This window comes from Botryllus schlosseri, chromosome 5, assembly GCF_051294905.1.
Source record: "Botryllus schlosseri isolate E-star chromosome 5, Bs_hap1, whole genome shotgun sequence".
NCBI lineage: Eukaryota > Metazoa > Chordata > Ascidiacea > Stolidobranchia > Styelidae > Botryllus > Botryllus schlosseri.
Window position 1 is genome coordinate 16448149 of NC_137240.1, and position 24527 is coordinate 16472675.

General features: G+C 42.4%; 1 protein-coding gene across 1 annotated transcript in view; it reads right to left on the bottom strand.

Moving 5' to 3' along the window:
• Nucleotides 1-661: 661 nt before the first annotated feature.
• The window catches only part of LOC145439245 (uncharacterized), a 35042-nt gene continuing 11176 nt past the window's right edge, over nucleotides 662-24527 (bottom strand). Inside the window, exons 5-24 of the mRNA XM_080316744.1 lie at nucleotides 22251-22374; nucleotides 21487-21693; nucleotides 20854-20991; nucleotides 20601-20789; nucleotides 18541-18722; nucleotides 17810-17975; nucleotides 17632-17747; nucleotides 17406-17553; nucleotides 16455-16525; nucleotides 15462-15666; nucleotides 15272-15402; nucleotides 13879-14810; nucleotides 12441-13423; nucleotides 8368-8462; nucleotides 8127-8255; nucleotides 6653-6855; nucleotides 3433-3607; nucleotides 2441-2674; nucleotides 1656-1803; nucleotides 662-1255 (exon numbers count right to left, since the gene is read on the bottom strand). Of these exons, the coding sequence (XP_080172870.1) occupies nucleotides 1017-1255; nucleotides 1656-1803; nucleotides 2441-2674; nucleotides 3433-3607; nucleotides 6653-6855; nucleotides 8127-8255; nucleotides 8368-8462; nucleotides 12441-13423; nucleotides 13879-14810; nucleotides 15272-15402; nucleotides 15462-15666; nucleotides 16455-16525; nucleotides 17406-17553; nucleotides 17632-17747; nucleotides 17810-17975; nucleotides 18541-18722; nucleotides 20601-20789; nucleotides 20854-20991; nucleotides 21487-21693; nucleotides 22251-22374 (4815 nt within the window). The 3' untranslated portion in view covers nucleotides 662-1016. The remainder of the gene's footprint in view (nucleotides 1256-1655; nucleotides 1804-2440; nucleotides 2675-3432; nucleotides 3608-6652; nucleotides 6856-8126; nucleotides 8256-8367; nucleotides 8463-12440; nucleotides 13424-13878; nucleotides 14811-15271; nucleotides 15403-15461; nucleotides 15667-16454; nucleotides 16526-17405; nucleotides 17554-17631; nucleotides 17748-17809; nucleotides 17976-18540; nucleotides 18723-20600; nucleotides 20790-20853; nucleotides 20992-21486; nucleotides 21694-22250; nucleotides 22375-24527) is intronic.

A 24527-nucleotide genomic window follows, 5' to 3' on the forward strand; every position in this document is an offset into this window, starting at 1 on the left:
GATCCCTGCCACATTTTCAGTTGATATACTAATTAGCAAAAAGCAATGAAACAAAAACCAATACAATTAACTTTCCCGTATTGCCAATCGCTCGGATGAATTCGGCATGTGTACATCGGACTCGGGCCAGATGGTATGAGCCGGTAAGACCTACCGGACTTCAACTAATTACCTACCCAAGAATCCGTTTGAGTTCATCTTCATACCTATCATAGATGTCGAAACATCGACAATATTTGGCCCAATGCCCATGCCTGCAGTTGCTTACAGCAGCACGTGATTTCTGTCCGTCCAATGCAGCGACGTGAGTTTGTCACCTAAGAGCATCAGCCGAACAAACACTACGTACGATAGTGAAGATCAGTCGTTTTGACGAAGTTTCTTTATGAGAACATGCTCGATGGCCCGAAGGTAAGACAGAACAACCAAAATTCGATGATCCACGTTCGAGCCATCATCAAGTTAATCTCTTCAAATGCACAAGATATTTCGCTTGAGGCATTTTCCATGACATTAAGGTATCGCGTCGTTGCCGTTACACGAGGTGAAAAGTATAAGCCTGTCTGGAAGATTCTGTGTCACTGCTAATATTCATGACCATCTCTTGCCATGGTTTAGCTCCTTGATGACTCACTATGCTGACCCACAGTCCACACTTACGTTCGCAGGTATGCCACTGCTATCATTCGAAGAACAATATAAATAAATCAGAAGCACATAGTTTAAAACGTTTCAAAGTAAAACATAAAGATGGCACATAAGAAAGACACTCAAAACGCGATAATGTGTTTTTCGACAACACAATACTTTGCTACTACGACACTTACGGGTAGAGCATGCGAGGAATCAAGAATTCAGCACAGCCTGTGTGCGTGTTGGCAACAATTCGTCATGATCAGAACTTACGTGCAAATAAAACACAGCAATATGGTATTATATATGACATGGACAATAGTTAAGAATAAAAAATCAAAAATCGGAATTTTCTGCGTTAATATCTTACATATACAAAAGCGCTATAGCGCCGACCTCATCGTCGTAACTTTGCGTTCAGTCATACATGAGTTCTCGAACGCGTTGTACGGACCATCCAGACTAGAACTGTCAAAACTGGATTTGGTTATTGCCTCCTTGTCTGAAGAGGTCCTCCGACACTTTAAATATGCGATAACTATGATGATGGACAGTAACATCACAATGGTGATAAGCGCTGCAGCAACGACGATGATTAAAGTGTCCTTGCTGACTATGTCTTCTGAAAAAGAAAGGAGTGGATGAGATGAGAACAAGAGGGTGGACACTTTGTCGAATATACTACATTTCTTGGGTACACTATAGTATAGCAATGAGGGAAAAGCTACTTGTGTATTCCGAAAAAGTACACGTACTTTGTTGCAGCTACTACTTCTTGTTATCCGTCGTATGATATTTATAAAATCAAATTTTTCAACAGAGTATTGCTAAATGTTACCACATCCCACTTATGAGCTAGCAGAAAATACTCGCTGCTCTGCAATACGCGTACTTTAGAAGTAGCATGTGTTCTACGAATATCACGCTGGATGAGTACGCTGCATTGCAGAGAAGGATAAGAAAAAAGGGTTTACTATAGTGTAATATTTCTGACGGCACAGTGAACTTTCAAAGGACTGTACCTGAAATTTTAATATCTGTTAAATCTTCAGAGGCGTCCTCTTTAGCCGGCGCCTGCCTGTGAATAGGCCCGGCCGAAACAATGGGACCGCTGCGGACAGATGAGGTGTCCCTCTTTCTTCGGAACTTCGGCCTGTCGTCAGTGCAATCCTGAAAAACAATCGACCTCGTGAATATTTGATGCGTTATCAACAACGGACGGCGCACTGGGACTCTCCGCGCTGCGTTTTTATCAATTCGACGACGCAATGAATTCGTAATCACAGGATTGAAGAGTGAAGAGCTTATAATTATGCAAGTGTGCAGCACATATATATAGCCATTTTCAACCAATAACAATGAAGCCCTAGTTGTGATATTGCACTTGCCGGGATGGAGGCTGAAGGTGTATCGGGCGTGCAAGCTACTCCTTTACCTATACTTCAACTCCTTACTAGATTGGTTATGTTTTAGATGACTCAAAACTAGTTACTTTGGGATTGAATGAGTGAAATTATTATATTTATAGGACAAATCAACCCCTATATCAGGGCAGAGCAGTATATGTATTCGAAAATCGGTTGAAATGTCTTGGAAATAGCTACTTGCCATTGAATATAAATTTACGGAATTAGATCTACTTCTAGTTGAGCAGCAATGCTGAATACCGACTACTTTGTCATGCAACTATAAGTTCTAAGTTATAATTTCCAAAATTCAGTAATTGATGAGAGGTGACCGTCTTATATCTAGAGTCCTAACCCACTGACCCACACCGAACGTTACCGTGCGCTATCTAACTTCTTACCGTATCACAGCTATCCCCGAAGCACACTCTGATTTCGCAATGCAGCCAAACCGCCGCGTGCCCAATGAATTTGAAAACGGGTCCTTCGAATCGCGAGCGTATGCTCTGCGCGTTTTCCACGACTCGCAGCTTCCCGCCGAGCGCTCCTTTGATCACGCAAAACTCATCGATGAGCGGATACGATACGTGGTATTCGGGGTCTTCATTCGGAGTTGCCCAGCACTTGCGAGTTGCCTGGATTAAGTAAAGGAAATTAAGTTGCGGTGTCATTGCATGTCACGGATAGTATGAAGCAGCAATGATTGGAAAACGTATATCTTTCCGATACGCACTCCGTCGACATCACCTGTGTTGGCTAATTAAGTCTAACCAGTCAGAATTGCAGATTAAGATTTTCTTTTAAAGTCATCTAAAGAAGTACTTCTACTTTTTCGGAATACTCAAGTAGGTTTTTGTATGCTAGAACTTCTTTCTGGAATGGCTATGTTTTAGATTACTTCCATTTCTACTTCACATACAGAACTACTTTTGACACTTTAGATTTTGTAAAGTAGAGAATTGTTTTGGGATATGTTTTCGTCATGTTTATGGGTGAAATAGTCATAACCAGGGTGAAACTATACCATTACCCTATATCACAGTAGCTGAATATATATTCGACAATTGCACCGTTTTGCAGACTCATTAATGATTTTGCGTTAGCCGTGAAAATGTATCCTGTTATAATACGAAAGTATAGTTACCTCTAATTAACCTCTAAAAGTATGTGACCCTTCTACTGAATATACTTTATGAAAATACTTTCTTGTGTTCTTTTCAGAAATTTACTACTACTTCCACTTGAATTATTGTCGGCATGTCTCGGCACTCATTACCTTAACTTGTACTTGAGTATTATACACGTCCGGGACTACTTCTAGTTCGACTCGAGTACCAACGATGACTGCTGATCGAATGCTCTATGCAAGCAAGTGTTCGCAGCTCAAACTCACGATCGTTAGTCCTTCGTCCCGAGTTTTGAGCAGCGTTATCCCGACTCGCATGAGTCCGTTGATGGGCAAAGACGGGACGGAATAGTATGGAAATTGATATTTGTCATCTCGGTATAGCTGCATGATGGCCGCGAACTTTCCTACGCCGGACACGTTGAAGGTTATCGAGGTTGACCTGAAAGACAGCGAAACGTAGCATCTTATCGTACACATCGAAAAGTCCTGTTGTCAAATATAAACTCATGAAAAGATAGCCATGCCACTATCAGACTCGGCTCATAGTTGATTTTCATCTCTAATTCAACTTGCCGTCGCTTCTACTTGCGTTACCGCACGTTACGTCATACGTATCTGGCACCGTAACTCCAACCGTTCTGCAGCTGCGGACGGAAGTTGCTATAGTCCAATCCGATAACTACATACATTGTTTCAGCATCATTATACATCCTTTCAGTAAGTTTCAGCAAGGAAGCAATTCATCTTTGCAGGAATGCGCAAGTAGATGTTGTCTATCTTCAGTACTTATTCAAGTAGTCAAGTGTTCAGATTACACTTATACTTTCACTTCTACTCAACAATTTTTGACGGGCGACTTTTTACATTTGCCATTAATAAAGGATAAAAGTGATTTTTGGAATGATTTGCATCAGTTTTGCGAGGTAGCCACTACTGACTACATCATGATAGGTGTCTATTTTTCTTTCGAAAATTGCTTGATATGTGCAGTGCAGTCAGTAATTTTGTGTTGTCGCGACGATTCATCTTGCAATTTCGTAAGAGGCCACCTGCGACACCACAACCAAATCTATTTTTAAACACTACTGAATTGGGTACTATCTAGATTAGTGATTCTCAACCTTTTTCACCTCGCGGACCGGTAAAATTTCAAAAAATGTCTCGCGGACCGGTGAACTTTTAAAATTGCAATGAGGCCAAAATGTAAAGTATGCAACCGTTTTTTGCAACTATATGATGATAGACTGATAGAGAGTGACATTTAGAGGGTTTTGATCGTAATTAAGTATCTTCATGTTGGCATCAATGTCATTTTAAGGTAGTGAGTCTGCTAAGTCGAGGTAAAATTGCCTTCTCCAGATAAACGTGCTACGGCCGAAAGTCATTTACAGTCTTTTACGCCGAAGGCCGTGGGTTTAACGATCGCGCCAACACGATAAATATTTTTGTCTTTAATAATATCGAGAGAAAAAGCGTTTCTGAGTAGAACAAAGCACCTTGTCGTGCTACCTTGCCCATTGCCCACTGACACCAGACGCAGGCTACTCTGGCAACTACGAATACAATGCGTGCCACACGAAAACACCTTACAGCAGCTATATACCGACCATGCCCAAATCCGGGCCGAAAAATTACTTCGTCGGACGTCAGCCCACCCCCAAAAAACGTTGGTTATGAGCCCCCAGAGAGCGATAAGCCAAACTTCCAGGGGCTTCGCCTCCAGACCCTACAGTTGGGTGTATGTTTTCACCTGTACTTGTGAGCACATTCATTCTACTTGGTGCAAGCACAGAGTTTATGTATCTTAATCGCGCCAATAGCGTAAATTTTCGATCATTCATAACTGTATAGCAGAGGCGGGCAACGTCTCCAGTTTGCGGGCCGGATTTAGGAAAATTAAGTACATGGCGGGCCGGCTTGCTGAATCGATACATTATTCGCCCATTTATCCACATATACAAGGAATAAATCGTATTTAATGAATGTATTTTAACGACAGCAATGTCACTTCAAAGCCATTTCTCGTCGATAATGGCGAGGACAATGTGCATTTGACAATAACATTGTCATACAGGCGCCACCATGTCTGCTTCTCTCTGATCAATCAACACACGGTGCAATCCTTAATTAAGATTTCAAGGCGTTCGATAAGCCCGGTAACCCTAATTTACCAAGATATCAATTCATTAGGGTTGAGTAGGTGACGAGATAGCGTCGTTGTTCAACTGTGTGGCCTAATTTATCTCGATGTTGAATTCATGCGGCTCGCGTCCTCTACGAAATTTGAAAAGTGGCCTGCGACCCGTTTTGAGTTGGAGACCCCTTGTATAAGCGGTGCCTTACAAAAGCCTAGAAGTGTGCCATGCTACAAGTCCACGGTTACGGAATCAAAAATAAGAAATATCAGCCTGGTGCAAATGACCAGTGTAGTCGACAAAAATCATGATTACGACACCACAGACGACATTAGGGTTGAGTGCATCGTAAATGCCGATAATGCAAGTCTTCTCGCTTCGACGTACTTATGCGTGAGAGCTCCACTCTCGAAACCCTGTGCTGTGCATACACGTATATAATAACATACAGTAACTCAAATTTGACGTAGTAAGCAAGTAGTGGGGAATCCCGACAGACTGCGGCCGCGGGCCACATTATCATGTAAGACGGAAATCTGTCCGCGGGCCGTATGTTGCCCGCCCCTGCTGTATAGGTTTTCTCGCTGCACAACTTAAGGAATCCCATGTTAGCCTAAACTTCATTATGTGTTGCTACGTCCTGGCGCGGTAATGGCTGACGCCAAATGCCTATTTCTATATATCATGCGAATTTCTCGGAAAACGGCACCTATAAGCGAGGCATTTATTTACACTAAATCGAGCAAAGGGTGAAAAGAAATTTAAAATTGTTCGACAAAAATACTCTATGAATTATGTTCATTTGAAAAATAATTTTATGCCCTTTTCAAGCTCACCCCCATCTCCAATTGGGCGTTTTAGGGTGCCCCAGTTACGGTCCTGCAAAAAATGAATGATCGAAAACGAATGATGGCGCAAACTGCGCTGTTTAGCGATGAGTCAGCTCGTAGGCCTATATATTCGGTAGGCTACTTATCGCCTTCAACATTGCATCTTGAAATCAAGGTATAAAATTGTTATATACCGGGCGGACCGGCAGGAATGTCGTCGCGGACCGGCACCGGTCCGCGGACCGGCGGTTGAGAACCACTGAATTCTAGATCTTTCATTTTGCACTTATATTATTGAGGTAGTTTTTGTAAATTCATCACGGGCAAAGATACGAACGTCCTATCGCTATTTTTTAAAAATCGCTACTTCTAATTTGGCCCCTCGGTGTTACAGTATGATAATGTATGGATGCGCCCTAATCGATTCGAAACGATTGTATTATCCGGATGTGGTGAGTGCGAGTGTGAAAAACTATATTCAGTTTTCTATCAACGTTGCATTTTTTACAACAATCTCACCTCAAATCCGGCAGATAGCCAGCCGAGACGCCCAAGTCCATCGGGAAGGTGCAGTGAATGTGTAGGTGCACGAGGGGATGAGGCTCTTCGTCTGGATCTCCGATAACAAGACCGGCACTCCGGTTCATCTTGCTCAAATACCACTCGTTGTGGCTTTCGCGATTCGATAACGTGTTCGTGAAGTTCACGTGGGTTTCGTTGGTCTGTACGAGGGAACAGTCAGATGAATAAGAATGCGCGGAAAGTTACATTCATTATTAATTTGACATTCGGCATCGAATATTACAACCACTACCGCCTGACTCCCTGTATAGATTTCTCTTGAAGAGGGGATCAGTAACAAGGTATTACTACTCTTTTCAAAGTGTCCAATTGGGTTTTGCCCCTTTCTACTACTTTCCCAGCTGTTGACGTGGTCTGGCTATTTCCACTTCTACTTCTACGATTTTTCAAGCCTGCTTGCTTTTGACATTTTAGAATTTGTAAAGTTCAAATTGATATTTCATAGATGTAGATGCTAAAATTTCAAAATGCCATGACAACGCAACGACCTTATACCAAAACAGATCAATAATATTCAGAAAATAACGATTATTTGTAGAGCTAAGCCATTCTATGCAAAGATGTATGGTGCGATTTAGCAGATGTCACCAGCGATTGACAAACAAGAAGTATACGAGATCTGGTCACTAACTACTTCTTCTCAATTACTTTCCTGAGTACTTCTTAGTTCGTTCGTTTTCGACGACTACGTGGGTACAGTTTTGCCATGCTTTTACAATAGATAATTCTGCTTGTACACGAGCAGGAGTTTAATGCATTACTTCTGCTTCAACCTGTTACCATTAGGGCTGGGCGAAATCGAGTACCTGAGTGATTCGATTCTGAGTCTCGTAATATGATTCGAGTCGAGTTATCGAGTACTCATTATGACGTCATAACAGAATGTAATATGTCAAAGTTCAAATACGTATTTTTTATGCGACCACAAAGAATATAATGCCTGTTATCCATCACATTAAAGAGACTTTGATATTTTTTCGACCATAATAATTTCATTGCACTTGGTGACAATGTTGTAGGTTGATCATGACTTCGGAAATGTGCTATTTCCAGTAGCGTTCGTAGCTTTGTACTATATGTTTCGCATGCTACGATACCGCCAGTCGGCCAAACTAGGTTTCAATTGTTCAACAGTGAAAATTAGTATCAAAACTATAATTCTCGTTAAGAAATTAATTTCCGGTCGCGAAGAGCGTAAAATTTTAGTACTCGAAAAAATCGTCTTTTACTACTCGACTCGAATCATTAAAATTAATACTCGATTCAGATTCGAGTACTCGAATCATTGTGCCCAGACCTAATTACCATTAGTAGGGTTAGGCTTACATTGGGCTAATTATTAATGCATATCTTCAAGTATACTTTGGTAATGACCACATCTGGATTTAGCGAACTGATAGTTGATACTCACGATGATCTGAGTACCGCATCCCTTTATTGGAGATATCGAATAGCGGTAGTAGTCCTCGTGTTCAACCCCTTTGCAGCCACCGTTAAATTGCAAAGGCCCGTATTCTTTCTCGTACTTCTCAATGATTGACTATAAAGAGAACGATTCGTGTGAGCACCTGGTTGGAATGATTCGATTGTCATTGAATCGCAACTTTAAAATTGCGACATTGATTGAGGATAGCAGTATATTGCGGCGTTACCTTATTTACGAGGACTGTCATGTTATGAGGCTCGCATAGTGTCGTAAAGCCGTTGTCGATCGGAACGGTGACGATCGGAACTTCCACAAATGATGCTGGAAGTAATAAATGATACTTTTATAGTTTTATACATTCGCGTCGAGAATTAAGAACACGCAAGGTCACCATGCAAACGACTCATGCATCACATCCAAAATTATGAACTTAGAATGCGAATTTCACCCATCGGATATGCAGTCACAAGCCACCTCAAGCCTTGGCTTACTTGACCGTGAAGCGTTAATGATTGTCGGCGATGGCATATCAATATCGAATCCTCTACGCACTGTTAATCTTGTGCTTATGCTGGTCCTACTACTTGTGATTATGACGCTACCATCCACATCATTCTTTTGAGTCGTGCTTCTTGGTCTGGATTTCGCCTCGTCGTGCGATGAAACATTTGATGGTAAAGAAACTTCGTTTGGGAGTGATGCTCTTTCATTTGCCTGAGGAAAAGGCCTCCCGCTTGGAAGTGCGTTCGATATTTGTTCATCATCGTCAGACCGTACACTAGCTCCTGAATCAATTTGATGTACTCGTGAAGAAGATATCGATGTAGACCCCACAGTGTTGGTATAATTTTCAGCGATTTGCGTGACGTCAGATTCTATTCCAGCTACGCCAGAATTAGTACCAGTGGGATCAAATTCCATTAGATTGTCAGGGCGTATCGTATTGTAGTCTTCGGAGTTGGTGTGATTCTGCGTATAGTCAAATCCAGGCCAAGGTGCATTTATGCCAGTAGTAATGTCGGTTGACGGACTCCCAGAATAATTGCTGGTGGGGCTTACCCCGTCGTCAGAAGCTGAAGGAATTTGGTTGGAGTGTGACATCGGCCACATGACACGTACCGCAGTAGTAGTAACAACAAGTTCATAACCGACATCGATGCTTCGCGACACTTCATACGGTTCTGTGTGTATCGGTGTTTGGGCAGCAATATATCCTTTCGAAGACTCAGGTATACTTCGAAAAGTTTCAGAGTCTCTGCTAGAGGTAGATGATTCCGGCGATGGCATGCTTTGAGTAGAAACAATACGATGATATTCAAGATTAATGTCCCGGGACACTTCATCAGGTTTTGTTGGTGTTTGGGCAGAGTATGATTCAGGCCACAGCGGAGAGATTGGAATAGAGACCGATTCAATCCCAGGTGTAACGTGAATAGTATCGACGATAGGTTGATCATCAACATCATCGCCTCGAGTTACTGGATCAGTGTCGGTGGATGTTTGAACAGAAATAAATTGTGATTCCGGCATTGGCATCCATTTTAATGTTTCCGAGTTTGTAGTCACTTGACCTGGGGTGGATGTTGCCGTGGATACCGCTGTATCAGTGCCAATCGGCTGATATTCAAGGTCATTGTCTTGAGATACATTATCAGTGTGTCTGGGTATAAAATAGGGCCACTGCAATGGAATCCATTGCAAAGTTTCAGCTGGATGGTGCAGTGAATCGATTGGATTTTCTATTTTGATATAATTAGCAGTAGTTGACACTGGCGTGACTGAGTCGTTTTCCTGGGTCTTGCGTGGAATCTTCGAAGAACGTACAGCTGTTTGTGGTGTCATCTGTGATTCGTATATACTGCTAGGTTCAGTGTAGACTGGCGGAATCTGTGATGTTTTCACAGTACTTGTTGTAACGATCGGCGAATCCTTGCTACTTCCATCGATATATTCCTTCTTGTTCACTATAGTCTCTTTGGTCTTCGTGTTCGTCGACACCTTTGTGGGTTGGGATATACTTACAATCCCAACTTTTGTTTGAGGTTGACTTCCCTCTGATATCCACGTGTAAGATGGGGCAGTGACTAGATTGCGATCCGTTGCTTCGAATGAAGAATTGTGATTTAATTTTGTTACTTCAGTCACAAACTCACCATCCGTCGGAACAGAGGAAGCAAACGCAATCGAAGGGATCCTCGCACTTTCTTCTATTTCGGGGACTCGGGATGAGTAATCGGATTTTGTTGAAGTAATCTTCTTCCGGATATTTGGCGTTACATAAGCATGTACAAACTGAGGAGTTCCCTTAGGACTGCGAATTGCGGGTGTTGTGGTCGCCAATGCATTAGCAGTAGAAGTTTCAAAGGTTTTGGAACTGCCACGAGTGGCAAAATGGTTTCTGGATTGGTAGGATTGACTTGTGTCGACAACAGATGTATACTTTGTTGTTATTGAATTATGCTGTGTCGTGCTTTGTCTGGTAACTACTGTGGAGGCGAGTTTTTCGATGGGATCAGTATCGTCTTGAATCGAGAATGATGGGAATGGACTACGGCGAGAAACGGCCGCCCTCGACGTCGGTGAAACTGTTCTATGTCTACCTAAACGAGTTGTTAGACTCATGGTCGCTGTTCTCCGGTGAGTTCTTGACACGTAGAAAGGGTTCGTTATCTGTGAACCAACAAACCCCTTTTTGGTTGATGAAATCGCGGGTGTAGTCCGACCAAAGGTATTGCGTACAGTAACTGGTGAAAATTGAGTTGTTGGATTGAATATACTTGGTTGAATTGAGTTTTTGTTACCAAGCGACCGGTATGTCCAACGCACAGTAGAAGGAGTTGTAGATGTTTTGAAAGGCAACTCCGGCGTTGTGGTAGTTTTCCGAAATTGATATCCCGACTTTGTGTTAGTCGTGGGAAGGCTACGATGGACTATTGTAGGCGACGAGGTTGTCGAATGCAATTTCGTGGTTATTATGGGATGGAATACACCACGAGTTGTTACTGTTCGACTAGTCGAACTAATAGTATTGGCGATTGGATTACTCGTAGCGGGTGGTGTCGGCCACCTGTTACTTTGTGTACTTCTCCACTTTTCCGACTTGTGTGGCGTTGTGGTTTGCCTACGTGAATTCAAAGTCTCAACTGTAGACGATGTACTAAGGGTTGTCATTCTATTGCTTGTGTCCGCAGGAGTCGTCCAGAATGTGGAACGTTCGATTACCTGGGATGTCGGCCCGGTAACAGAAGTAGAAGACCGACTAGCCATTATTGGAGGAACATATCTCGGAATCTGTATCGGGGAAACCTGCGGCGGAACAAATACCGCGACTGCTGAGCCATGTTGGGTCTGAGTCGGAAGTCGGAAGTTGCTAGGCGGTACGTGCGGAGGAACAAATTTCGCTCCTGGTGCGGTAACCACTATGTCTCGTTTCGGATATGAACTGTGTGTTGGGTTCGAACTTTGCGGGAACCTTGTTGCGTACTTTCGGTAACTGATTGTGGGCATGCTATTCGAGGTATAAATAGGAATCTGCGCAGGCCTCCTGGTCGGTGCTTTAGTGTGTGGTACAGGAAACCGATCAGAAACAAAAAATTTTGGAGCGTCTGTAGTAGTTCTGAAGGGGTAATACTTTGTTTTGGGGAATGGCTTGACGGTTTCAGCTTTGAATACGTAAGGCAGCGAAAAGTGAGGAGCCACGTAGTATCGCGGGTTCGCCAGACCCGTCCCAAGTATACCACGCGACTTCACTGCGAGGGAAATACTCCTCTTCTTTGGAGAGGAATGTTTTCCAGAATTCATATTCTCGAAGTGCGCTACAGCGCTTTTCTTTCTGCTTGTTGAAAAATGGCGTGCGTGCGGGTTACCAGCGCGGGCAATTTCTTTCAGTATTAGAATGTCTGAAAGAAGCAATTTCCAAGCGAGAATAAAGAACATGCAGCATGAAATATGATCATTCCAAAATATAAATATTTTGGGACATGGCAGCAACAAAAGCGGAACGCAGCCTAGACCCCGATAAATTAGCGGCCGAATGCGATATAAATGCAAGCAGTTCCCATATCAAACAAAATTAGCAATAAGATATATATTGCACAAATTCCCAGCCGACAATATTAACGTTAACTCTATTCTCCAAGTTCGGACCAATACCGAATTTGGCCATGCATTATTGCGGTTATTATAAGGTTACTTTGCGATTGCGGAAATGACCAGAGAAGCGATTAAATTTTAGTGTTTAAACTTTACACACTTCTCCCACCCATATATCTATTAGCGATAAACGTAAGTAGGACTTACTTATATTGCTGGTAGTTTTAGTGTCATCGGTCGCTGTGAATTCGAACTTTTCAATCGTTGTTGGCTGCGGAGTGCTCGTCAATGTATCTTGAATGTTCTTTTCAGTTGTGGGTTCCACAACAATCTCACGTGTACGGGTAACTTCAATGCTTTGGTTAGTGGTCGAAGAACCAGTAGGACTGTATTCAACAGTGGTAGAATCTGCGATAATCCGAGTCGTCGGCTCATCTTCAATAGTTATATTTGTGATGGGTTGCGGGATGCCTTTCGTCGTTACAGTGTTTTGCATGATCGTGGTTTCTTCAACGAGACCACGAGCGCTTGTTTCTGCGATCGTAGATTTCTGACTGGATTCAGTGGTGGGTCGTACTTCAATATCTATATTTGTAGTTGGCCTGGCGGCAGACGCAGTCGTATGGGTATCCCCAACAGCTTTTCTGGTGACGTACTCTTCGCTAGAGTCTTCATCGACCGCGACAGTTGGTGTGTTTCCGGCGTTTTGACTGGTCGTGAACCCAGTGGTGGGTAAATGTTTAGCATCACCACTGGACGTAGCTTCGTTTGGTTCTTGCGCAGTCGTAAATGCTCCAATCGACTTGGTGGTTGGTTCTGCTCCAATTCTCTTAGTGATCGTGGGGTCTTCAATTCGCTTTGCCGCAGTCGTTTGCTGAATACTTGGTTCGCGAGTAGTGTATCCCTGCATCATCGGAGTGGTTGTCCACTTTTTATTACCTTCAATTGGATTCGACGGTGTCGCGTCGGTGATTCTTGTTGTGTTCGCACTATCCGCAACATTGATCGTCGTTGTTTCTAAAGTTACAGTATCTGCTGTATCCCTTGTGCCTGTGTCATTCTCTTTGCCACTCGTTACTTCTATAGTTTTAGCCGTCGTAGTCTCTTTCCACTCCATGACCTCACCTGGTGGAGCACCAGCTTTCGCTGTTGTTGAGATGGATTCTTTCGTAATTGTTGAAGGATCACCGCTATAAATAGAACAATTTTACACGGCTGAATAATGTAACGACGGAATGTACTCATATATATTTTCAAACCAGAATGGCTGCATTGCGACAAGGAGCTATTTGGGTTTAACCATCGTAGATCAAATCACAATAAACAGTTCTCTTTACCGAATAACCGATACTGTTAGGATAGTTATTGAAGTTGGCGAAGTGTTTGTAACTTTGGGTCATTTAGAGTAACGAGATACTCAACTGCGGGGTATGAGATTGTTTGAAAGAAAACAGTATTTGAGCGTGATGTCAATTTATCATGACCGTTGTGAATAATTCACTTAATGTTCCGTTCCATAGTCCATGCGATGTCAAAAAAACCTCTGTAGTCAGTAAAGGGCTAGTAGCAGTTAGTTGTACAACGGATTTGGATATTAGCTAATATATGTATTATATATGAAAATAACCATTTACTTCTCTCATACCTTTTTGAGCCGGTCGTGGTTTCACTTTCGGGTCGACCGCCTTCGGATGTTGTTTCTTCTGTGATTGGTTTGACTGGTGTCGTAGATCTCGTAGTACCGGTGGCCGGAGTAGTGGTATCTCCATCTTGTATTCTTGCTTCGGCTGCTCGAGATGTAACTTTTGATTTAATCGTGGGTTCTCCAGAGCCGCCTGTGGTCGCCTCGTTTCGAGATAATGGCAGCTCGGGCATGGTCGTGAGTTGACCTGCTGCAGCTGACTGTGGCGTAGTAGTTGCGGCGGGAATTGTCTCGGTTGGCAGATCACGTCTTGTCGCGTCAGTCGCTGGTGATGGACTCTCGGATTTTCTTGTCGAGGTTGATGCGACTGAATTCGTTCTTGTAGCGGTGCTTGCGGATGTCGTAATTTCTTCAGTTTCCCCAAAATTGTCGGTAATAGTGACGGTTTGTGGGGTTGTCGTAGCGACAGGTCTTCTAGTCGTTGAGAGAGGTGGCGGTGTGGGCTCGGTAGCAGGTTCAGCTGGTGTTGAGTCGTCTGTCGCGATTGTACTTCTTGGTGTCGCTGAAACGGTTTTTGTTGTTTGTGTATCGGTAACAGTAGTGGTTTTTGTGGTTGTGATTGGCTGCTCACTCGTTGTTCGGAGTGGCGGTGGCGTTGGTTCGGTTTCCCGTCTTGATATTGTTGAGAGTGGGCTGCTTTGTGTTGTGGCTTCTGTTGTAGTTGTACTTCTTGGTGTCGCTGTGACTGATGGTGTGTGTGCATCGGTAGCAGCAACGCGTTCTGTGCTTCTGTCAGGCTCTTCACTAGTTGTTTCGGGTGGTGATGGCGTGGATTCAGGTGCCCGTCTTGGTAACGCTGAGAGCGTGGTGCTTCTTGTAGTGACTTCTGTTGTGCTAGTACTGCTTGGTGTCGTTGAAACTGAAGTTGTCTCTTCCTGGAAATAGCGAGGATGACTGCTGTGAGAGGTTAATAGCGAGTCAACATATAATTCAATCTGGGTCATGGCACTTATCACGAAATTGGAAAAGGTATATTAAACAGCCACCTCGATTAACTTCCTATACCGTATACTTGCATTATGAATCAAACAAGCTAACCACGGCCCATAATCTACTTTGAGTCAGTTTTGGAAACAAATTATGGCCAGCGGATATAAGTTGAGTATTACATTATATATAGTGCAAAAGGACTAACACAGCGTTTTCAAATATTTCCAATTATCTTGATCGAAATAGTTATGACACATGGTCTCATATTGATTTTGCGATCCATGGTTACAGATAACAATGCCAATATTCTGGAAATTTATAGCCTTTCAATGATACCATTTTACAGCGCGTGGGTTCTCCATGATATTTGATTCGATCAAGAGATATGTCAAATTTATCGCTTTACTTTCGTTGTAGTAGTTCGCGGTGGGCTTGTAGTAGTTGTTGTTGGCTGCGTTGTGGTGGTGGCTGTGGTCGGGGCAGTTGTTGTTGTTGTTGTTGTTGAAGTTGTTGTTGTCGCTTCTTCGGTAGACGTAGCTGCACGATGGAACATTGATTTACTATGTCAAACATAATTGAAAATCCGTTCTACTTACTTGTAGGAGCTTGCGTAGACGTAGTTGTGCTAGCTGTTGTCCGGGCGGTTGTTTCTGCTGGCTCCGGTTCTTTTCTTTCTTCTGTTCGCTCGGTGGTACTTGTTGTGGATTCGGATATGCTGCCTTGGGTTGTAGCTGCTTTTGTAGTATGAGTTTCCTCAATTGGAGTCGTGAGTTTTGTTGATTGCGTGGCTGGCCGCGTTGTCTGAAATTCGACGCGTTGAGATATGTCAAGAGACGGGAATTTACTTGGACTATACTTAACGACATACATAGACTAATATACTTCATGCCTGTATCAACGTTTAATGGTTAAATTAGATATGCTGTATTCGTAAGTTCTTCAAGCATTTCCGTAGCCAAAACGCCAAAACAGATGGAAATTATCTAATCATATATTAAATCGACAGTTCCAGAAAATCAGAATTGCATTCGCAATTTCCATGGTTATCACTTTCGATATCCTTGCCTGTAATAAGTAAAAGGAATGATAAACATACGACAGAACGAAAAGGAAGGGAGAAAATCTCTGCTTCCGGCTCTACAGAGTGATAGATTCATTTATTTGTCACACCAGTGAAAATTCGGTACGGGCCAGATGACGACGAGGGGCCGCGAGGCCTTAGTACACAGTCACCACCTTTAGTGACAGAAATAAGGTAGTGAAATGATTCATATAACACAAATATATTACCTGAGAGAAGAGTGTATGGCACATAACCTAATGAACATCATACTCAACACTTATCTAGCTATCCTAACTCAGGATGTAAGATGCGTGTTATTACATTCTGCCGATACGTGTTATAGATCACTACAATGTCATTTTTTAATCCCTTAGCCGGACGCTGTTCTGGACTTTTGAACCAATTTAATGCTGAAATCATTCGATATTGGTCGAATCAACGTTCATCATACGTAATAACAATAATATTTGCGGTCAGAGTGCAATCGCCTACAATCGCTAATAAATTAATCTATATCCATTCTTACTGTTGGGGGCTTTTGTTCGACGCCTGGAGATTCCGGTGTAAACCTTGTTTCGTCGCTGGAAGTTGTCGTGCCTGAGAAGTAAACATGAAATTCCATCATGCAAATCAATCGATCAATTGCTCCAGTACTCCTACCGAACGAATAGATTTGTGCAGCATTTTAAGCGGACTCGCGTAGTAGTCTTCTGACTAGGCGCTTCATAACATTTGTACTTACTATAAGGCAGTTGAGTAAACGCCGTGCGTTGTATATAAATAAGCAGAAACACACTCTGGGGAATGCATGTGCTAACTCCCCATAGAGTACTGCATACTTGACAATGTGCTACTTGGGATTATTTACATCAAAGCATATCTGTGGAAAATGAAATGAAGCATTACATCTTAAACCCGGTGACGTCAGAAGATTTGTGGTTGAGCGCCCTGTCTGTTTTCAGCCAGTACGGCGATATTGTGGAGAACATACATTTGGTAATTAGTAACCCCTAATACACATACGTACACCGATATAATCAACGCTATTCGTTCGCTATAAAGCGCTTATTCGTTCGCTGTAAAGCGCTTATAAGTGCTCGCAACAATAAAGGCTCTTGCAAATTCAACGAAAGTACGCAATACTGGAGTTTTAGTCAGCAACAAGCAAGAGACTTCTCCAGGTCTTTCATGCCGAGTAATGTGACTTCATATGAATACAGTTTGCACTATGCGATAACTCGCCCGAGCGGCAATAGCCCTACAAACTATACAGGCATAAGCTTAGCTTGCATATAAATTGGAAGGGCCGATTTCGGCAATGCCTACAGACCCTACACTGCAGTGATCATGTGGTGGTCTGGTTATATTTTTCCCTAATTGTTACGATGTACGACATTTCGAGAAGGTTTTAAGAATTGATTTAATTCGGTATACTTTCGCTATATACCGTAGACTAGCGTAAATATGACTAACTTACTCGTTACCACAGTCACATTAACTGGGTCACTTTCAACGCTATTTTTCACCATCGACACAGAAATAACATATCTTGATTCTGACTCCAGGTCCGTGATGGTTGTCTCGGTAACTCCAGGTGGCAGCGTTTTTGTTGTTACCACACCATCCTGAAAAATGTGAGATGGAGCGTATTGGTATGCAAATATCTCAAAGATATGCAATCTGTTTGTACATTCGGTACTTACTTCAGACTCCAAATAATACTTGATTATCGTTTCCCCGTCGAAGTATTGCGTTGTCCATTGTATTTCCACAGTATTCTGTCTGGCAGTTGCCGAGACCTCGTTTGGCGGAAGAGGACCTTGTTGTGGACGAGGAAGAGTTATCACATCAGCAAAAAAAACGAAGCGATATTTTACTCACGGGTGTACACAATTTCTCTCAGAGGCTGGCTGTAGAGATCGTTGCTGACGGAATATATCTCGACTCTGTAAGAACTGCCCGGATCAAGTGTGGTGAGATTGTGTCTAGGCTCCCACACACGTTCCCGCAAGCGTCCGAAGTCCCGGTCCGTAGGATAGTACACCACCTTTGTAAGGCGATGGGATTTTAATCGATTACTTTCAAACATTAGTTATGATTACGAGATAAACAATCCTGAATCGAAGACATTGCCACATTAGAATTGTGACAGACTTACATTGCCATGATTCTTTAACCATACAAATATTTTGCGACCTACACGACCACTATCAAAGGTGACAGGACTTTGTGGATTGCGCTGAACAACTTTTCGTATGTCTAATGTAAAAGATAATAGCAGAGCTGGTCATGGTCAGTAACGACGTACGTGTATTCAAATATGTTTTGCCCACTTGCATCACTTACTTAAGTGGAAACGTATTTAGACTGCTTCTTAGTATTTAGGAAAAACTATTTACTTTGCATTTTAAGAGCTTCTCGAAGGTACAATACTTCAATACACAATTGAACAGTACATTCATATTGAAATGAACCCGGGACGGGAGAAGCCTTTCACACGTTCATTTGGGTGCCTTGGAGTTGACTTTTATCAAAATACACCACCGACTCGATTCCAAATATACGGAGCATGCCTTGTAAAATGTTATTACGATCTAATTAACAGTCCACACCTCGTAATAGTCCAATTTCCCTTGCGGTCGTTTCCATGTTATGAACACAGATTCCGATTTGACTTGTTCCCTCGTTACATCCCCAAGTGGTACTGCTGGCGGCGTGTAAAATTCTTTCGTGCTGGGCTTCACACTCCATAAATTATCCATCATACTGAACACCTTTGCAGTATATTTGGTACCTGTGGAAATTCACCATAAGCGGTATAAATTTTTACGGCAATGTACCCATGACAAAAATATTGGACGGATCAACCCAGAGGAATAGGATCGTTTGCATTGTAGGTATAGGTATCGTGAACAATGTGTGTACCGTACATTGATCCCTAACCTGCCCCGAATCCGAGAGGCTTAAGCTCGCCCCCGAAGGCTGATATCACAGCCTAGGCGAAGTTCAGTTTGAGCCCGGAAACTAGTACACATTTTACACCTTTGTTTATTGGAAGGTCATTCAGCCGAAATACTTACTGAAGTAAAGCCTAACCGGAACCCAGCTAGCCCAATCCGACTTCCACTTCCGTTTAGACCACAGCACAATCCGTTGATTGTAGCTAAGCATCATACCCAATCCACTCCATGGTCACGGTTTTATTTGGCCATGGTCTATTATAGACCAAGTTGAATGGTCATCTATACACGGATGTCCAATGTCCATAAGTCGGAAACACATCCCAAAGGCGAGATATTATGATGTACTACTACTACTGAATTCCTGCATCTGGAGGCTGGAGCTCACTATTTGTCATATATTTCAACGATCATTTGTGTCTTACCGATATATACTATGGGGAAATTGCAATGGTATTGAGAATTTATTTAAACCCTATATACTATGTTAAAGAGTGTCATATATACATTGCCTGATACGAAAGAAGCCTAACAATGCACCGAAAGCTTCGTGTCATCATGTTTACGATACACTTTGAAAGTCTTGATTTTATCGAGATTCACAGATCTAGATGCTATAATGCAATGGATCTTAACCTTGGCGCTACTGGGGATGGTTCTGATCTTAAAAGGGCTGATAAACGCAGGAGGCGCTAGGACGCTATGAGGTTATTTAAATACCCAGTATTCCAATATACAGTGCATGCTTTGACCAAAATGACCGAACTCCAGATGTTTCGTCGCGGTTCGCGTGAAAGATGTCGACGATAAGCAAAATGTTTCCACGAATGAAAAATATAATTGTTAGTAGGAATGATTCAGTTTAGTGTTGTGACTCACAACCTCACCTAGACGTTATAACAGATGCGTTGTTTTGTCTGAAGTGTGTGCGTCTTAAAGATAAGAACTTGGTGCAGTAGGCCTATTCCCTCTATATTCCGGATTAAAACTGACTGTGAGTATATTCTCAGATTTATACACAACACTATACATTATCACCGATTCGCCAATCGCATAAGCGAATCTATCTGTTTTGGAAGATTGATTTGAGCCCGAAAAATAATAAATACAATTTTCTATATCGTTAGTAAGCCGCCCGGTGATTCGACGCGATTTGAAATCGACAAATTTGAAATAGTTAATTCCAAACTCGACCGTATACTTGATCCATCGTCTTAATTACATCCCCGATAATATGAGTGCACCGGGTTATAAACATTTCTGAAAAGGGGCGGTGGGGAACAATGATAAATACTACTGCTACAGGCAGGGTTGCCATCGACCGGGATGAAAAATAAGTACAGCCAAAGGGAACCGCGAAATTAGGAAACTAATGGTCAACACACTTTGGCCTATTCCTAAGCAGCCATCTGCTCACCGCCGTTTTGGTAAGCTCATCACTATCAAAAAGGACCATCACCGCCTCATTGCCGAAAGTATAAGGACAAATCTTCCTCACATAGTAACAAAAGGACACAAGTAAAAATACGGACAAATCTTCCTCGTATATAGATAGATAGAACAAAATAAGGACAAAAGTAACAATAAAGACAGTTCCGATAAATGAGGACTATGTAGTTTTATCAGACATCGCCCTTCGCTATAAGAACAAAGCCGAGAAGTAGGACGGTGTGGCAATCCTGGTTGCAGAGCAAATTTCCTTTATTACTCACCAGGAGTCAAATTGCTCACGCGACGGCTGGGATTCGTGGGCTCGCCGTCCACAAGTGTGACAACACCGCCGTCCGGTTCGGTTTCGACGATGTAATTATCAAGTATTCCGCGGTGCTCGCCGCTCCACGATAACACGACAGATGTCGGCGTTGTGGTTCCAGCCTGGATGCGGGTCGGCGTTTCAGGAGCTAAAATTAAACATTGGATGACACCGTAGAAATTGGGTCGCATTCTCCAGCAATTTGCACTCACGCATTCTTTGGAATACATTTATTGGGGTGCTGAAAACGCCGTTGCTTTTACTGCGCACCCTATACTCGTACAGGACTCCAGGCGTAAGGTCCCATACGATTCTGTACTTCGCAGTTTCGTCCTGCGTTGACCTTCCGTCTGAATATAACATACGCACGCCGTTGCGTAATGTACAGGGTTGCATTGCACTTCGTTTCAATTATTAACCTCATTAGTAAAATATCAATTAATTAGGAGTGTACCATATAGAACCCGCGGATGTGCTGACAGCTTGGAAAATTTCTATTTTATCTGTAACCTATTCCTGAGAGGTGCTGATAATAATTTATTAATTAACTACATATACCTTTGAAACTGGCCCAGCGAAGGTACTGAATAGTGAATAGAATTAAATTATTAATCTAACATTTAATTACTGCGATAACGAAATGTTACCTGGACAACATTGGTATCTACAATCAACCCAAAACTTGGAGATAATGAGACATTAGAGGTATCGTGCCCCGCATCTTCTATGCTAATGAGCCAGTGGCTGTAATAGTGCGGGAAAGACTGGCAGCCAATGATAGAATTCATGAGTCATTATGAGTGGAGTCACACAATTTGACACGATCTCAAGAAGCAGTATCATACTTTTCCGGACAACTGGAACCCTGATATCTCCATCCGGAGGATTTACTGTGACTTCAAAGTCATCGTATTCTCCAATGTCATGTTGATCCCACGAAACGAAGGCGCCAAACACGGGATATACGATCGTCCTGCTTCCGGACACGCGAAAACTCTTTAGGAAAGGATCGACGAAATTTGTAACTCTAATATTTTCCGGAGCTGCCGGCACTGCAATAGAAATGAATGGATCATGTTGATCTGATGATAAATATGCTTGTGCGGTGTATTGCAATTTGCTTTATCCTTTACACTTACAACCGTGCTAGCTGACGCACATGTGAAGAAGTTACAGTCATGTTCATAGATTATCGAGAACAATCTGTAATGGCGAAGAAGTATGCGGATTTAACGACGATCGTTGTTACCGAGACACGGGACGAACTGTATAGATATAGAATTTCTACGATCAAGTGTGATGCGGAATCTATTAATCAAATACTATCAAAATTCAATCAAATTTTAGACATCTAAATATCACGAATTTTCACTATATTTGATTGGTGAGAGGTTGGCTCTAATACTGATCAATCATACAGGATCAATTAACATGTGAATATAGTAATCGACTACCCGAGATGACTGAGATACTCTGAATGTATGTATATTCTAACGATGCATAATGCTACATACATTATTAAGATACAAGACCTTATAGGCCAGGCAAAGGCCGTGAGATAGGTATGTACTCGAAAAGATGGGCGAGGAAAATCATGGCAATAACTCACTTGTAGTCACGTATAGGAACATAGATGACACTTCGATTCCGTTGCTGTTGAACAAGCCAACTTTGACTTCGTATTTCTTGCCTGGTTCCACGCGCATCCATTTTGCGCTTGTACTTGTAGATAACTGTAATATCGTAAGGGTGTTACCGTTAGGAAACTAGAATGCTTAGAAGTAAGTCACATGCTGATGTACAATGTACGTACAATCGTACATACGTGGATGTAATAGCCTACATGTATACTAGTCAACGCTTGCGTTATTTCGTGGGATATTTTCAATCGGCTTGAATCAGAGGCTCTCAAGAGCGGCTCTCACCAAACACCCAAACATCATTGGTGCTATACGGTCAAGAAAAGTGTTCAAGATTAATGAATCAAAAATTCAAATCTGCGTTTACGACAGCAAGCTTGAGATTAAAAGAAGTTGCTCAAATTTGTTATTCTTTCGATGTGTAACATGATAAATTGACAGACAAACTATAAAGATAATAGCTGATGATGATGGCCCCGAATGCGGCGCTGACGATGTAAAGTTTGAGAGCCGCTGGTTTAGATGGAGAGCGGTTATACCACGCTATGATTAATGTAGACGCGTTGTCGGTCTATAACTCGTCATAATCAGTCATTTGATTCATTATAATCGGATAGAATCGAAGTGTTTTCTTTTCGCATCGTATCGGTATTGTTATAATCGCAAGTTAAATCCCGCGAAAATTTACATGAAAAACGAATCTTGAACCGCAATGCGTACCGCGGAGATATTCTTGACGATATTAGTGACGACTCAAGAACTTTCTATTATTTGTCGTGCAACCAAACTGCCTATTTTAACGCGGCCTCAAGCGATGTGGTCTACAATGGTAGTTAATATGGCCTAAACCAGTGGTTCTCAACCTTTTTCACTTCGCGGACCGGTAAAATTTTAAAAAATGTCTGGCGGACCGGCGAACTTTCAAAATTGAAATGAAGCCAAAATGTAAAGTATGCAACCGTTTTTTGCAATTATATGGTGTTGGAGAGTGACATTTAGAGGGTTTTGATCGTATTTAATGATATTTATGATGGCATCCATGTGATTTTATGGTAGCGAGTCTGCCGAGACGAGGTAAAATTGCCTTGTCCTGATAAACGTGCTACCACCGAGAGTCCTCTACTGTCTTTCGCGCCGAAGGCCGTCGGTTTAACCGGCCACGCCAACTCTAATAATTTTCTTCTCTTGACAATATCGAGAGATGAAGCGTATCGGAGTCGAACCAAGCACCTTGTCGTGCTACATTGCTCATTGCCCACTGCCACCAGACGCAGGCTACTCTGGCAACTACCTATACGAATACAATACGTGCTGCAAGAAAACACATTACAGCAGCTATACCGGCCATCCGCAAATCCGAGCCGAAAAACCACTTCGTCAGCCCATCCCCAAAGACGCAGGTCTTGGGATCCCCATAGGCCGATAAGTCAAACTTCCGGGGGTTTCACCCCCAGACCCTACCGTTGGGTGGATGTTTTCACCTGTACTTGTGAGCACATCCATTCTACTCATCGTAAGCAGAGAGTTTACGTAGCTTAATCGCGCCAATAGCGAAAATTTGCGATCATTCACGAGTGAAGCAGTTTTCTCGCGGCCAAATTCTTGGCCCACCTTTAGGAGTCCCATGTTAACCTAAGCTTCATTATGTGTTGGTGCGTGGTGGCGTGGTAATGGCTGATGCCAAAATACCTATAAATCATTACGTATTTCTCAGAAAAGGGCACCTAATAAGCAAGACATTTAGGGATACTAAATCGTGCAAAGCGCGAAAAGAAATTGAAAAATTGTAAAAAAAGTTTCAAATAAATACGCTATGATTTATGTTCATTTGCGAAATAATTTTGAGCCCTATTCAAGCTCGGCCCCTCTCCAATTGGGCGGTTTGTGGTGCCCGAGTTACAGTCCTGCACAAAATGAATGAATCGAAAACCAATGATCAAACTGCGCTGTACCAATCTCTCTCATGGTGTTCCGTCTGTTCTGTGTAATTGTAGATCGCATGTCGTCAAATGACACGTCTTGAACTTTAAGTCAAATCGAACATGTTTCCAGCACTAATGTTATTATCAGTTTAAAATTTGATGTTTTATTTATTTTATCAATGAACAAGCCTTCAACATTGCATCTTGAAATTAAAGTATAAAACTCTAATATGCCTGGCGGACCGGCAGGAATGTCGTCGCGGACCGGCACCGGTCCGCGGACCGGCGGTTGAGAACCACTGGCCTAAACTACAGAAAGAACAA